The sequence below is a fragment of the Sander vitreus genome, chromosome 15 (assembly GCF_031162955.1).
Source record: "Sander vitreus isolate 19-12246 chromosome 15, sanVit1, whole genome shotgun sequence".
Classification (NCBI taxonomy): Eukaryota; Metazoa; Chordata; class Actinopteri; order Perciformes; family Percidae; genus Sander; species Sander vitreus.
The window spans coordinates 13,888,467-13,902,372 of record NC_135869.1 but is presented as its reverse complement, the minus strand read 5'-3'; the positions used below and the strand labels follow the sequence as shown (position 1 = coordinate 13,902,372).

At 44.5% G+C, this 13,906-nt stretch overlaps 2 protein-coding genes across 8 annotated transcripts in view; one reads left to right on the top strand and one right to left on the bottom strand.

Annotated features, from left to right (window-relative positions):
* Positions 1-10,092, top strand: part of gpatch8 (G patch domain containing 8) — a 29,444-nt gene extending 19,352 nt beyond the window's left edge. For 4 of the 7 annotated variants that reach the window (XM_078270009.1, XM_078270006.1, XM_078270011.1 and 1 more), the window contains 5 exons: positions 3,094-3,161; positions 3,990-4,076; positions 4,252-4,395; positions 4,520-4,650; positions 5,069-10,092. In XM_078270009.1, the coding sequence (XP_078126135.1) occupies positions 3,094-3,161; positions 3,990-4,076; positions 4,252-4,395; positions 4,520-4,650; positions 5,069-8,903 (4,265 nt within the window). In that variant the 3' untranslated portion in view covers positions 8,904-10,092. Of the gene's footprint in view, positions 1-688; positions 731-3,093; positions 3,162-3,989; positions 4,077-4,251; positions 4,396-4,519; positions 4,651-5,068 lie in introns of all 7 variants that reach the window. The other 3 variants (XM_078270012.1, XM_078270013.1, XM_078270014.1) reach the window with 2 other exon arrangements.
* Positions 10,093-10,329: 237 nt separating this feature from the next.
* gosr2 (golgi SNAP receptor complex member 2) lies at positions 10,330-13,904 on the bottom strand. The gene is made up of 6 exons (XM_078270016.1): positions 13,735-13,904; positions 13,471-13,535; positions 12,754-12,862; positions 12,081-12,213; positions 11,690-11,830; positions 10,330-11,182 (listed from the first exon to the last, which is right to left on the bottom strand). Exons 1-6 carry the CDS (start codon positions 13,761-13,763, stop codon positions 11,021-11,023), a joined length of 639 nt encoding a protein of 212 aa, XP_078126142.1. The 5' UTR covers positions 13,764-13,904; the 3' UTR covers positions 10,330-11,020.
* Positions 13,905-13,906: the final 2 nt, after the last annotated feature.

The window sequence follows — 13,906 nt, the reverse complement described above, 5'->3', positions numbered from 1 at the left end:
AGCACATACAAAAACAAGCTTGCTCGCTGATGGCTAGCGAGGAAATGAAAAAATCTCAGGGAGATTTGCTAACTGGGCTGACAAGCGTCTGCGAGGCAAAAAGCTCAAAGGGGGAAAATGGTGGTCGTCCCTAGAGGCATCTATCATCTCAGACCAGATATTTGACCATGTTTTTTTTGTAAGGCACAAACATTTCCCTGTATCAGACACTTCAAAAGTAGATGTTACTTTTGCTTCACAACTTTCCTTTACCTGTCAGAGTTAATATGCTGTCAGACTCAGCTATTTTTGAATTATTCCCTCACCTATTACAGCTCCTTCAAAACTACTTCTGATGGGCTTTCTAATTTATTTTCAGTGAAGGTAAAAAAATAAAGTTTTTACTGATGCAGGGATACAGGACTTACTTTATAAGGGGTTGTAGTTTGGTACCTTTGGGACATATTCTGGTTGAGATTGCAAGATGACACCAGGCTAGGGGCCTGGGGACTTGGGAGAGTGGTGAGAGGAAATCCCTGTAAGCACCTAGCCCTGAGTGAAGGGATGATTTTGGGGGGGTGGACACACACTGAAGCCCCTCTGGTAATAAACCCCCCCCTAAACCACACAACCACACTCCTAACCCCACAATCCCTTCTCTGTGTGCCTCAATCTTCCTGCTTAACCAATTGGTGTTTCTTTTTTACAGCGATTTGATCCTGCCCATGTTGTGCTGATGGTAAACTTAGTGGTAAATGTTATTTTATCCCCCAATCGAATTGTTTTATTTATTTTGTTTTAATTTCTCCCATTTGTTTTGTTTTCCTCTCATCAGAGCACCAATGCTACATAGGCTTTCAATTCTCTCTATTAGTCCTCATTCTGCTGCTTGTATATTATCATGCATATGTATTACTCTTAGAACATTGTCATTTCGTTTGTTTTCAGTTTTTTTTTTAAACCTTGTGATTCACACCCTGTGATTTAGATGCACATTGTTTTTGTCTAGTCCCTTTATTTTCCACTTGAATGGGTAACGTGGAAGTATTGTCACTGTGTTTAAAGATTGGTGATAGTTTGGGATGTCTGTAATTGTTCATTAATCTTTAATTCTAGGCCTGGCTTGTGACTCCATTCAGACAGACCACTGCAGTGGCTGACGAACAGACCAACCACTTTTTTGGACTGTGAACACACTTCTATCAGTAGATAGTCTTGTGATCTAGATATCACATAATCAGTCCTCTCCTCTCACGTCCTCACTGGAATAAGGCTTCCACAATTATGCAATCAGAGTAATGTTTTCAGCTAAACACCCACCCAGACACTGCAGTGGGACTGAGAATCCAGGCAGGCCATTATATGTTACAATGCTCATGCATCTATGATTTCAGAATGAATATGTCATTGGGCTGTGATGACTAAATTATTCAAGGAAAGCACAGATATTAACATTAAATAATGTTCCTACCTTCCTACCTCTCTCCAGGAAAGTAAGAATGTGCCAGGAAATGGCTCCATTTAAAGTAATAAATTCATAGTTCAATGCAGTAGTATTTAGTACATTATACATCTTGTCTTTGGGCTCTTTTTGGCTCAAACGTTTGGCAAGCCAGTGGGAAACGTATGGTATTGGCCTTCTGGTTTTTCTATGTAATAGAGAAAACCCTTCATTTTAACTGGCCTTACTTGGCGCAGGCGTCACAGCAATTCAACTTTTATTGTACATTTGCAAGCCCAATGCTTGTAGATATTCCATATGCCCAATGGTATACATAGTAAATCGATTAATGCAAAAAACTAACTTGAATATGTGGGAGGAAAAAAACTGAAACCAAACTGAATTGATAATCACTATCAGTAAGATTGATTATTGTATCTGGCTGGCAACAGGAGCAGCAGAACTAGTCCAAATTCTTTTTATGCCTTTTGTTTTGAGATTCCCCTGTCTATCTGTCTGTCTGTCCTCCCCTTCCTTCTTCCCCTACCCATACCCATGTTTTACCAGGTAAGTATCCCCATCCCTTGCACTGTCACCATGGCGATACCTGGCCTGTGACGTCACTCTGCTGTAGTTCAGTGCTTGTGTCCTTTTTTAATTTTACTCTGTCTTTCTCTCTGCTTTGTTTGGCTGATTATAAGTGGATTAAGCAATTCTGTGTCAATCTCCAAAGTAGTTTTGATTTTTATATATTTTATATCTTTAATGTTTCATTCTGTTTTTTGGTTGTCTTTGGTTTGTTTATTTGTCTACAGTTAATTTCCTTCCGATCTAGCTCTTTTCACAGCTTTCATAACGTAGCTTAAGTAGACAGAGGAAAGAAATAATCTTCATGATGAGAAAGGGGGCCTGTGACAGGGGAACACATTTGGACTTTAGTACAGTAGAAGGGGCTTGCAAGGGTCAACCTGCCTGCAAACAGTTCAGAAAGAGATGATGTAATAGGCCTTAGATAATATTGGGAGGCTTTGTTCTCCTCATGGAGGATGTCGCAGTGGCGCACAGTAAGCATCGGCAGCAGCTGCGCAGACCTGTTGCAACTCCCTTCTCACATACACACACACACACACACACACACACACACACACACACACACACACACACACACACACCAACGCCAAACAGTCCCTCAAGCTGTAGCGTCCTTGATAAACTTGGCAATCTGGTTTAACAGGACTGCAGCAATGAGCGGGTGGAGGAGGGGTGGTGGGTTGCACAACTACACTGGAAAGATATGGAAATAGATTGGCTTAAGGCTGACAGTCTTGTTTCTAGTGAGCTTTATCTTTCTAGTAAGACATATTGCTGAACAACCCTGTTGCCCTGACTTCATTCAAAACAATGATTGCAGCTAATTTGACTCATTTAAAATGCAAACCAGCAGCTAGGTCAAACGTAAGGAAAGTTAGATAAATACTATATACTTGGTGGCTGCAGTAAGCTGTGAGAATGGCTGATGTTTGGTTCACTGTAGCTTTCTGGTCTCTTTGCACTTTAAGGCAAAATTCTCTAACCCCAGCACCCTATGCTCTAAAAGCAGGCTGTCTCCGAGCTGGCCCTCCATCTTTATCTCAAAAACTCACCTAGTCCTCTCTCTGTCTCTTTTCCCTCAGGACGCACCGACCCTGTGCCCATCATCCTCAAATATGATGTCATGGGGATGGGACGGATGGAGATGGAGGTAAGATGCTGTTTATTTTATCCCCATCATTTGTTTATATGTTGTTTTTAATGAGGAAATGATAGAATCCTCAATGGCATATCTGCTCTGAACTTGTTTTGATATTGGACAAGACCACTTCTTGGTTGAGCTCTCACCACTGTAATCTTTAACCTTATATTACTGCAACCATTGCTGAGAGGTGTATGAAATGAAGAACGTGGTAATCCAACCAGTGGTCATTAAGAGCTCAGTGCTGACTTCCAAACAGTCTCTGGAAGAATCATTGCGTTCTTCAAATCCTTTTCCATGGCAGAAAAACCCATACATGAGCCGCAGAGTACCAAGCACAGTGTCAAATTTTAGCTGGAGGCATGTAAAGCTCCGCAGCATTGGTGGATGCCAGAAGAGCACTCGCCTAAATAAATACAGTAAATAGGTGTCAAATGTAAAGCGGTCAGTGGAGAAAGATTCATGATGGGTTAGGTGCCTTAACACTGAAGTCTCAATGCCACAGCACACAGTGACATAGCATGACCATGATTCTGTCACAGTCCAAGCTAAATGGTTTGTCACAATGTCTGTTAAAGATCCACCTGGAAAAAAGGGATGACTCATTTGGATTTCAGTTGGACCTTAACAATCTGTCATCATCAGAAACGTGTAGGAGAAAACGCAAGCAACACAGATCAATCATAGCCTCTGTAGCCCATATGTGCCAACAGCATAACCGCTTGTCCACAACGTGTAATGAAAATGTATGAACGGCATATAAGATGAATTTTGGACTGCTCCCGTTGATTCAGGAGTATTTTGCGAGTGCTGTAACTGCTGTGTCTGAACTTTTAGCTGGACTATGCAGAGGACGCCACAGAGAAGAGAAGAGTGCTCGAAGTGGAGAAGGAGGACACAGAAGAACTGCGGCAAAAATACAAGGTAAGGGCCCTTCAGTCTTGTGTTATTCTGATAATTAGTGTTGGTTCTATAACATATGTAAGTGGGACTGCTGTAGTACATCTAAAAGTGGAACAAAAAAAGGAGACCAAGCACTCTAGATACTGCACTAAAAAGACATTCACTCATTCCTTCCTGTATTTCCCATCAACAATAGGACCAGGTGGAAAAGGAGAAAGCTATTGCAAAGGCTCTGGAAGACCTGAGAGCCAATTTCTATTGTGAGCTATGTGACAAACAGTACACCAAACACCAGGAATTTGACAACCACATTAACTCTTATGACCACGCTCACAAGCAGGTACTTCTTCTTCTAATGGAGATCTTTTTTTCTGTCAAAAAGTGTCTTGTCTTTTTTCTCTAGGAGAATAGATCCTGATGTGCTTTGTTTCTCCCTGTCTTGTCAATGTCTTTGTGTAATGCAGAGGCTTAAAGAGCTGAAGCAGAGAGAGTTTGCTCGTAATGTGTCATCCCGTTCCCGGAAAGGTGGAAAGAAGCAAGAAAAGATGCTGCGCCGATTGCATGAGCTGGCTGAGCAGAGGAAACAACAGGACCGGTAAGAATTTATTCCTGGAGTGCCCTCTGCTGACTGGATTTCAAAATATATCTGTAGTTAGCACCTTGTTAATGCCAAACACACCACTGATTAAAAAAATATATAAATGTAATTCATTATTTTATTTTAACAATACTAGGCCAAAATATAGAATTTAAACTTCAGACTTGTCTGGAGGACATTTTTCTCAAAATGAAGACACATGTCAAATACTCTACTATAATAATTCCTTGAATTACAATTTTTTTAGTTTATAAAATTGAATCCTGATACTGAACAATACTGAGACCTTGTCTGGCCCATTGTGATGATTAAACAAACAACACGCATGTGACTATCCTGTCACTGCAATTGGGTCTGGTATTTCTTCAGTGGGCACAGTTAACCCACAACTCTTTATCATGCTTTTGTGTTTCAGTACTCCAGGAAGTGGGCCCATGTTCAAAACTACCACAGTGGCTGTGGATGGAGAGAAGTCAGATGATGGCGACATGACACCTGAAAACACTGCCTTGACAGACTGTGTCATGGAAGGATCTCCGGCAGATAAAACTGGGGAAGCCTCCCCGAAGCCAGGTCCAACCGTCAGCTTCTCTCTGGGGAAGAACAGCTCCTCTTCCCCGACCCCTAGTGGCGCATCCAAAGTCAGTGTGTCCTTCTCTTTTGCCAAGAAAGCCCCAGTAAAGCTGGAGACAGCAGCGGCAGTGTTTGCTGATCATGGAGAGGAGGCTATGGAGGAAGAAGAGACCCTGGAGGGAGAGAAGGCTGGAGGGCAAGAGGAGACGTCTGGCAGCAGCACAGACAGCTCTAAGGGAGGTGAAGGAGGAGGTGAAGGAGGAGAAAACACTAGTGTGGCAACAACAGAAGAGGTGCAGCAGCCTGACGACGGAGCCTCTCTAGCCTCTACTCTCAACAAACTGAAGATGATGATGAAAAAAGAGGAAGGATATGCTGGACAGGAGCCTCAGTACTACCACTATATACCTCCAGCGCACTGCAGGGTAAAGCCTCACTTTCAGTTTTTGCTGTTTATGAAGGCCACTGATCAGTGTCTGGGCAAAGAAGAAGACGAGGAAGAGGGGCAGGAAGAGAAGGTTGAAGATAATTCTGAACAGACAGAGCCCGACGTTACAGAGTGCAAGACTGAAAAAGGACAAGATAATGTCACTTTATCCCCTGACCCAGAGCCAACTCCTCTATCGCCTAAAATGAAGACGGAGGATGTGTCTTCATTCGCAGCAGATACAGCTGCCTTGGTTCCTGCCTCCCCTACACAAAATGCAGAAAGCACAACAACACAGGACACTGTGGATTCCAACTTGGGTCCTAAAATCCCCACAGGTCCCTTCTTTCCAGTTCTGAGCAAAGATGAGAGCACTACCCTGCAGTGGCCCTCTGAGCTCCTCGAATTTACAAAAGCTCAGCCTTCCTTGTCTTATAGCTGTAATCCCCTCTACTTTGACTTCAAGCTGTCCCGCAACAAAGGTGTGCGTGGTGGGAAAGCAGCAAAGTCCCCTAAGCCTTGTCAAGAGTCTGATGGCAAGGGGCAAGAGATGGCTGCATCAACCGCTGAAGTAGATATAACTGCTAAACCCGGGACCAGCACTGACAAAGACAAGCCAATAAGTAAGGGAGATCTTGGCCAACCAGAAGGTGATGAGCAAAAGCCTGCAACTGGCAGTGCCAAGAAAAAAAAGAAAAAGAAGAAGCATAAGAAGTCTGCAAAGCACTCAAAACGCAAAGGAAAAGACAAGGGAGCAGAAGAAGATGCAGCGGGCGAGACTGAGGTAACGCAAGACAAACCCAAAAAGAAGAAAAAACACAAACGGAAGAAGAGCAAAAACAAGGCTGCAGACCAAGATGAGGCAGCAGGTGATGAAAAGGAAAAAGCCAAACCTAAGTCAGAAGATAAAGCCGTTGCCTCCTCTGTTCAGCTGACAACTGGAGCGGCAGGAGCTACGGGAAATACAGGAGTTGAACCGGGAAAGAGGAAACGTGCTACTAAGGAAGGACCTTGCAAGTCTGGAGCAGAGGAAGGAGGAGCCGGAAAAGGCACTGACAAGGTCAACTCCTCAGAGGAGCACAGTGGCACCAAGCGACAAAAGACTGACTCCAGTGCACCTCAAAGTGCCTCCTGCTCCACTTCAGCCCAAAAGAGTCCTGGTCCTGGTAGACCGCCCAGCAGCGAGAGTGAAGAAGAAGGGGGCTCTAATACTCAGCGCTCACGTCATCACAGGTCAAGTCCTCGGGAACAACGCCGCCACCATAGTGCAGAATCAAGGCGGTCCTGCAGCCGTTCTTCAAAACGGGGGGAAAGACGGGGCAGCAGTCGTCGGCGCCATCGTGGCCAAACCTCTCGTAGTCACTCATACTCCAGCAGTTCTGAGCGCTCCTCAGCAGGCAGCAGCGCCTATAGTCACCGTAGCCGCAGCTACTCAGACAGCTACAGCGACTACAGCAAAGAGGGTCACAGACGGAGGCGCTCCAAACGTTCGTCAGACTCCGAGTATGAGCGTAGGGGAAGCCGAGGACGAAGACAATCCAGGAGACATCAGTACACCTCTTCCTCCTCAGAAGACTCCCGCTCGCGTTCACGCAGCTACAGCCGCAGGAAGAGGCACCGGCGGCACCATCGGAGCAGCTCAAGAAGCTCTAGTAGCTGGAGCCGCAGCACCAGTGCAAGATCGTGGAGGCGCAGCTACAGCCGTAGCCACAGCTCTGCCAGCCGCTCCTCCAGTTCCACTAAAGTCTCTCCTCGGCGACGAGGCCCCAGGGCTCGAGCTGACAGTGACGCACAGCGCAGAGACTTCAACCGCTCTTGCATCTACCGCTCCCAGTCTCCACGTTCATCTTCATCTCGAGGCCTTAACCGCAACACCCATTCATCCAGCTCCCAGTCTCTGAGGCCAGGGGGGTCCCGAGATGCAGGGGAACAGAAAAACACCCTTACTGCACGCCAGCTGCTGGAGAAGGTTCAGTCTAAAAAAAGCTCTGATGATTCTGCCACAGGAACAAAATCTGGGAATAAGATTAAGGACCCACCACAGGGATACTTTGGTCCCAAACTACCCCCGACCCTTGGAAACAAAACCATGCTGCCGCTTTTTGGTAAGCTGCAAGCAGGGAAGAAACCAATGATTCCCCTAACCAGACCCAATGAGGGTGAGAAATCAGGCGCAGGGAAGTGCTCTGAGGCAGAGGTTATCCTGGTAGAGCCTATAAGGGAGTTCCCCCCGCCGCCACCACCTCCAGCTCCACCTGTCCAGAAGGTCGAGGAGGCCCCACAGATCACGGTGATGCAAGAGGAGACGCAGCATCCCACTACAGAATCCCAGGTGCACCAAGAACCCCGGCCATTGTTTGAACAGGAGCCTTCCATGATGATGCCCCAGTACCAAGGTGAATCAGGACAGGACCCTTCTCAGAATGCCATGATGGAGTCCCTCATGCCAGACATGCAGCAGCCTCCAATGCATGCCTACCCTGCTTACCCACCACCCAACCTGGAGGAAGATGGCATGGAGGCAGAGGAGGATGGACTGGCTCCTTTAGAGAGTCAGCCCATTACATTCACACCAGAGGAGATGGAGAAGTACAGCAAGCTGCAACAGGCTGCACAGCAGCACATCCAGCAGCAGCTTTTGGCCAAGCAGGTCAAGACATTTCCGTCTGCTGCTGCGGCAGCTGCAGCAGCTGCTGCGGCAGCTGCCAACTTGGCCCCAGCTCCCCCTCCCCCAACCCTGCAACAGATCCACATCCAGCAGCCCACTGTGTCTATGGCTTCCATGGCCTCCGGCACATCAATCACCACAGTGCAACACGCCATCCTGCAGCACCATGCTGCCACTGCTGCAGCCATGGGCATTCACCCAGCACATGCCCACCACCCACACCATGCACATGCCCAGTTGGCCCAGGTACACCACATTCCCCAGCACCACTTTACCCCCATCTCCCTGTCTCATTTGGGCCACTCCCTTGGCCATTCTCTGGGACACTCACTAGGACATGCTGGGCTGATTCCTGCCCACCATACAGCCTTCCTCTCTGGTCAGCCTATACATATTATCCCAGCTTCTGCACTTCACCACACCCCCTTAGCTCTCCACCATGTACCACACGCCCTCTACCCCACACTTTTCACACCCCGGCCCTCACAGGCTGCTGCAGCGGCAGCTCTCCAACTCCACCCACTGCTACACCCAATCTTCTCAGGGCAGGACCTCCAGCACCCACCTAACCATGGCTCTTGAAGGAGTATAGTAACAGCACCCAACCACTGAAAAAAGACTTAACCGACTTGGTTCAGGGTTTTAAGATGAAGTCTTTGCAGCAACATGCAGGCAGTGAGACAGGAAACTGTCAAACTACTACTTCCTTTTACTGGCCAATGCAGTGCAGAAGGTGTAGCCACAAAGTGGTGCTGCCTGTGTTGGGTATAAAATTAACATTAACATTAATATTTTCTTCTGGCTCATGCAAGTTATTTTTTCATGTTTAGCCCTGAATTTTATAAAACAGGATGTAGATTTAAAGAGACTTTCTCAAGACATTGGTTTATATTCCAGTTTGAGGTATATTAACACCACACATTTGTTTTTTAATCATAAATCAGAGAAACCACTGGATTAATTATTTTTTTTCACATAAAATTATTCTGTTTTTGCTGATGTTGGCAGCCAAAGAGGCGTAATGACTGAAGCTATAAGCTGAATCATGTTAGGAGGAGTATGTGGTAGGCAAACGGCTTCAACTCTGTAAAGTAACCTTCAGAGACAGACTACTTCATATTTACTGATATTGTTTATGTTCTTATATGACTACTTGCTCTCTATTGGATCCTTGCTCTCAAATAATTTGTATTGCAGTAACTTGTACATATATCAGTGTGTAATGTGAAGAATCTCATCAATGATGACCATATGAAATTACAGCTATGGTGTCCAAATCGGTATGACATCGTCACATAAGCGAGGGGAAATGTGATGTAGGTGTTTTAACAACCCTGATGCTCTGAGGCAAAGCTCATGTTCCCTGTGGTGAGGCTGCACCTGAATAAATTGCACTGAAAGTCTGTACATCAAGATGGTGCGTTTGCATCATGTAACAATAAGATTGTAGTATACTGCAATAAATGTATTTTTCTGTTTTTAAGTTATTTTCCAAAAATGCTCTTCAAAAGAAGGGATGTGTTCTGCTTTTGTGTAATTTTGTAAATAAAACTGCTGTAGATTAACCTATTAACATTCTAGAGGTTTGGTATTGGAAAAAGCAGATTGAGAAGATGGATGGAAGATGGTCACATGTATGCGTTTTATTAAGTTTGTTTCTAAATTAGCTGGGTTAAGATGGGCTGGGATGGTAAATGACTGATCTGTTTCACAGTAGCAACTCTGTATTTTTTAAAAACTTACTGTTTTAGCAAATAAAATCTTGAGTTCATGTGTTTTTCGATAATCTATAGGGTTAATGAAATTCACACGTAAACATAACCATTCAACCGTCACAAATATGAAAACCCCAGCATCACTTCATTGGGAACAGTCAGCCAACACTAGATGGTGCCCTAGTTGCCTTGAATAGACCTGTGAAAGCAGTGAAAAAAAAAAAACATAGCTGAGTTAACACCCCAGTTTCAACTCTACTTTGCTCCTGTTAACAGCAGTCATTTGATAGATATACAAAGGAAATGAAACCTGTTTTATTATATTAATAGAACTCAATCACTCACATAGTGAGACTAGGCCCAAGCTTATATTGAAAATAAATTTAACGATAAATGAATTGCTGCTTCCATTGTCTTTCAGAACAGATTCATGTTGCTGTTATGTACGTGATAAACAAAATAAAATATTCTTCAGGGTGTATTCTTGAGTTGTAATGAAACATTGTACATTTCTATTTAAGAACCAACAAGGCAGAATAACACTGACAGATTCAGGAACAAAACAAATAGCTTTTCACTGGAGGCAAGAGCAAGTCGAGTATGAAGATCGGTTTAAGTATTTTTGAAAAAGCCATTTGGGTAGTCATAAGAGTGATAAAGTGGTTTTGATAAAAAGACTAGGTTATGGATTTGTGGTAGTCATCTGAGGAAAGCAGCAGACCTATGATACAGTTCAATGCTCTATTGTAGCTTCAAGTGGAATAAAATACTGAATGTAATTAAGGTCTTCAACCTTAACATTTTGCAGGTGCTCAAAATAATTTAAATGGTGGGGGAAAAAAAAACTATATTGGCACAATTTATTAAAAATATATTCAAATCGGATGTTAAAAATTCAATTCTGCCACTTTTCACATCATGAGGGATAACGTGCTGCAGAAAGGTCCACGACTGATCACAACGGCCGTTGTGGATGGATGGTGGTCAGCCCAGGTATCTGATTACCAGGAACATGAAGATGCAGGTCAACAGCATGCCTCCAATCATGATGAACTTATCTTGGGTTGCTCGCCTTTCTATCAGTCTCATCACTGTGTTCGACAGCCCCAGCATGTTGGCCACATCCAGCATCTTCTTATGGGTCCCCTGTGCAGAGCCGAAACAATGCCATGTAAACAGATATGATCACATGTGCTAGGCTATAACAGCCATAAATACACCAAATGGTTGGGAAAATTCAGGCATGACATGAACACACTGTAATTATCTAGACTAATTTGTCTGATTTTGGGAGTAGTTGATTGCCAACACCCTCCCTGACGCGCCACTCCGTCAGAAGTTTCTCATGGCTAGACAACCGGGCTATGAGTGCTGATCAACAGACACACCCTGATAAGAGGAAGCCTGAAGCAAAACCAGGAAGACCATCTCCTCCCTGGAAACAAGGACTCACCCTCTAGCTGAGCATATGCACACTAACAATACGACTATTGTGATCAATGTGAACGCCAGAAACTGGGTCAGGGAACATGTTTTTTTTACCGTTACCCTTCTATACTGGTTGCTTTCTCTATTAAAAACTGAAGATCCTCTGCTCTGCTACAGATAGATTTTTTTATTTTTATTTCTAGATCTTAAATCATATGCACACACCTTTAGCGCAGATCTTTGATCTCTCAGACCATTGAGAATGCTACTGCCGCTGCCCAGGAGGTCATCCATGCCTCTGTGTGCGTTGTGCAAGTTGGAGTTTAACTGTAGGGTCTCATCTATGGGGATGGAGGTATCTGCGTCCTTTTGAACAAGAACAAACAATTATTTATTTTTTTAATTCCACATTATTCAACCAGAAAAAGAGTCAAAGTTCACGGAGCACTATCACGATTTTACCACCCCTCTTTTTATCAGAAGACTTGGACCTCTGAATGCTGGATTCATGCCCAATAAAGTGATTGCCATCTTCACTAGGCCCAACCTAAGCTGGGTGGCAACAGTATTTGCTTTCAGTTTACATTTCACTTCCCACACGGTATATTAGACTTACGTTGGTCGTGAAGGTACGGCTCATTAGTTCCTCCCTCTCTCTCTCCTGGGCCTCCCTGGCGTAGCTTCGGTACTGGAAATTTTGCAGGGCGGTTCGAAGGTGTTGGACGTCATACTTAAGCTGGTCCACTCGCCTAACGGAAAGCAAAGAATACAGTCAAACTGTTGATTCAACTTTAATATGAAGTTGACAAAACCTCTTTATAACAACGCAAAATATTCTCTCACTCACCTCCTTGAAATATTTTATGACAATGCATCACTGAACCAAATCTAATACGTAATTCTAAATGTAGTTGTTCTGGCTAATGAGAACACTTCTTTCCCCTCAAATCTCATGCGCTTGGAATAAACAGTCTCTCACAGTCTCCCCCTATCCTTAGCTTCACCCCACTAGAGCTTGACTAGGATCAGAGGAGTGATGTGGGATGGGGTGTACTGTGTCCCCTGAGGCCTGTTTACCCAGCTCAGAAATGAGTCTTTGCCCAATGCAGCAGGAATGCTGGTGATGACGGGGCTTCTGAGTAACTGTTTTCATAGAGCCACATCGCCACAGGGCAGGACAGGGCTGCTTGTCTCATCTTCTGCCCTGTGCCTTTATGCGATACATATGGCTCACCACAGCCAACTCTGGGGCTTTAGGGTCACCATCAATTGACTCACTCCAAACTCACAATTTGGCATTCTGGCGGCGGTTTGGTGGTTCCTTGCTGGCCAGGATCTCGAGGCGTTCTAAATGATTGAAGATCTGGTCGATTCTAGTCTGCAGTTCATTCTCTAACACTTGAATAATGAGAAAGAAAGACAGTACAAAAAAAAATTACAATTAATTTGGTATAATTAATTACAGGAAGGAAGACATTTTCTATTTGGATCCATACCAAATGACCAGGTAAAAATGTACCCTTGGTAATTGTAATAGATTTGTTTTGAAAGTAACAGGTCAAGTAAAATGACCCTCTCTCATTAGTAAGCATGTAGGCTTAGCAAGCTACATCCTCCTCTGGGTTAAAACACATGTTGATGTCATAATTTGGAGGGGGGGGTCTACTGCCTGGCTCCCACCATTATCTAGAAGAAGCCCTCCCAGCTTCTGTCACTGCACCCACCCCTGCTTCTTCCTGTCCTGGCACCAGCCTGGCCCAGAACTGATTGTTTTCTGTGGTTGGTGCCTGCTCAATCAGCTAGAGAAACACCACCTCCCCTCTTGTCATTATATCAGAGAGGCAGCCATAATAAGGAGTCTGTACTGAATATAAATTGAGAAACAATTCAGAGGAAAATTGGCTAGAAGTGGTGGCATCAGCCCTGATAATTAGTACCATAACAACACTCATACAGAGCAGTGGGAGGGCGGATTGTCACCGTCACATAGCTTAAATCATACTTACAGTGTACTGACTGACGATCCGTCTTCTCCAGATGTCCCATAAGAGACTGCACCTCCTGGATTTGCCTTATCCAGAATAAAACATAACATTAGTGGATGGGAACCAACACATGATGCCAGAATACAACCAGACGAACACTTACGAAGGCCAACGAACAGCTGTGTAAAGATTTCAGTGACCAACGACCCGACCATTGTGATATTAGTTTGCTGCTGTTGCTAGCTGAGAGTCTGCACAGTTTCCACAGAAGACAAACATACTTACTTGTTTGTCTGATGGTAAAGCGTCTCCATCTTCCGTGATTTGTTGAAGCGCTGTTTCCCCTTGCGTTGTAGCGTTACTTTATTTATAACCCCTTTATTCTGACAGGTGGCTAAGCTAGCTAGCTAGCTAGCTAACGGTGGTGGAGTGTACACGTCATCAGCAGAGCGTTTGT

What these genes read in the sequence shown, in the direction of transcription:
- gosr2 (XM_078270016.1), bottom strand. Translation starts at nt 13,763, where the DNA reads ATGGAGACGCTTTACCATCAGACAAACAA. An exon ending in GGATCGTCAGTCAGTACACT is followed by an intron (nt 12,863 to 13,470) that starts GTAAGTATGATT and finishes TCATTATTCAAG; the next exon opens with TGTTAGAGAATGAACTGCAG. An exon ending in ATCAAAGATCTGCGCTAAAG is followed by an intron (nt 11,183 to 11,689) that starts GTGTGTGCATAT and finishes GGCTCTGCACAG; the next exon opens with GGGACCCATAAGAAGATGCT.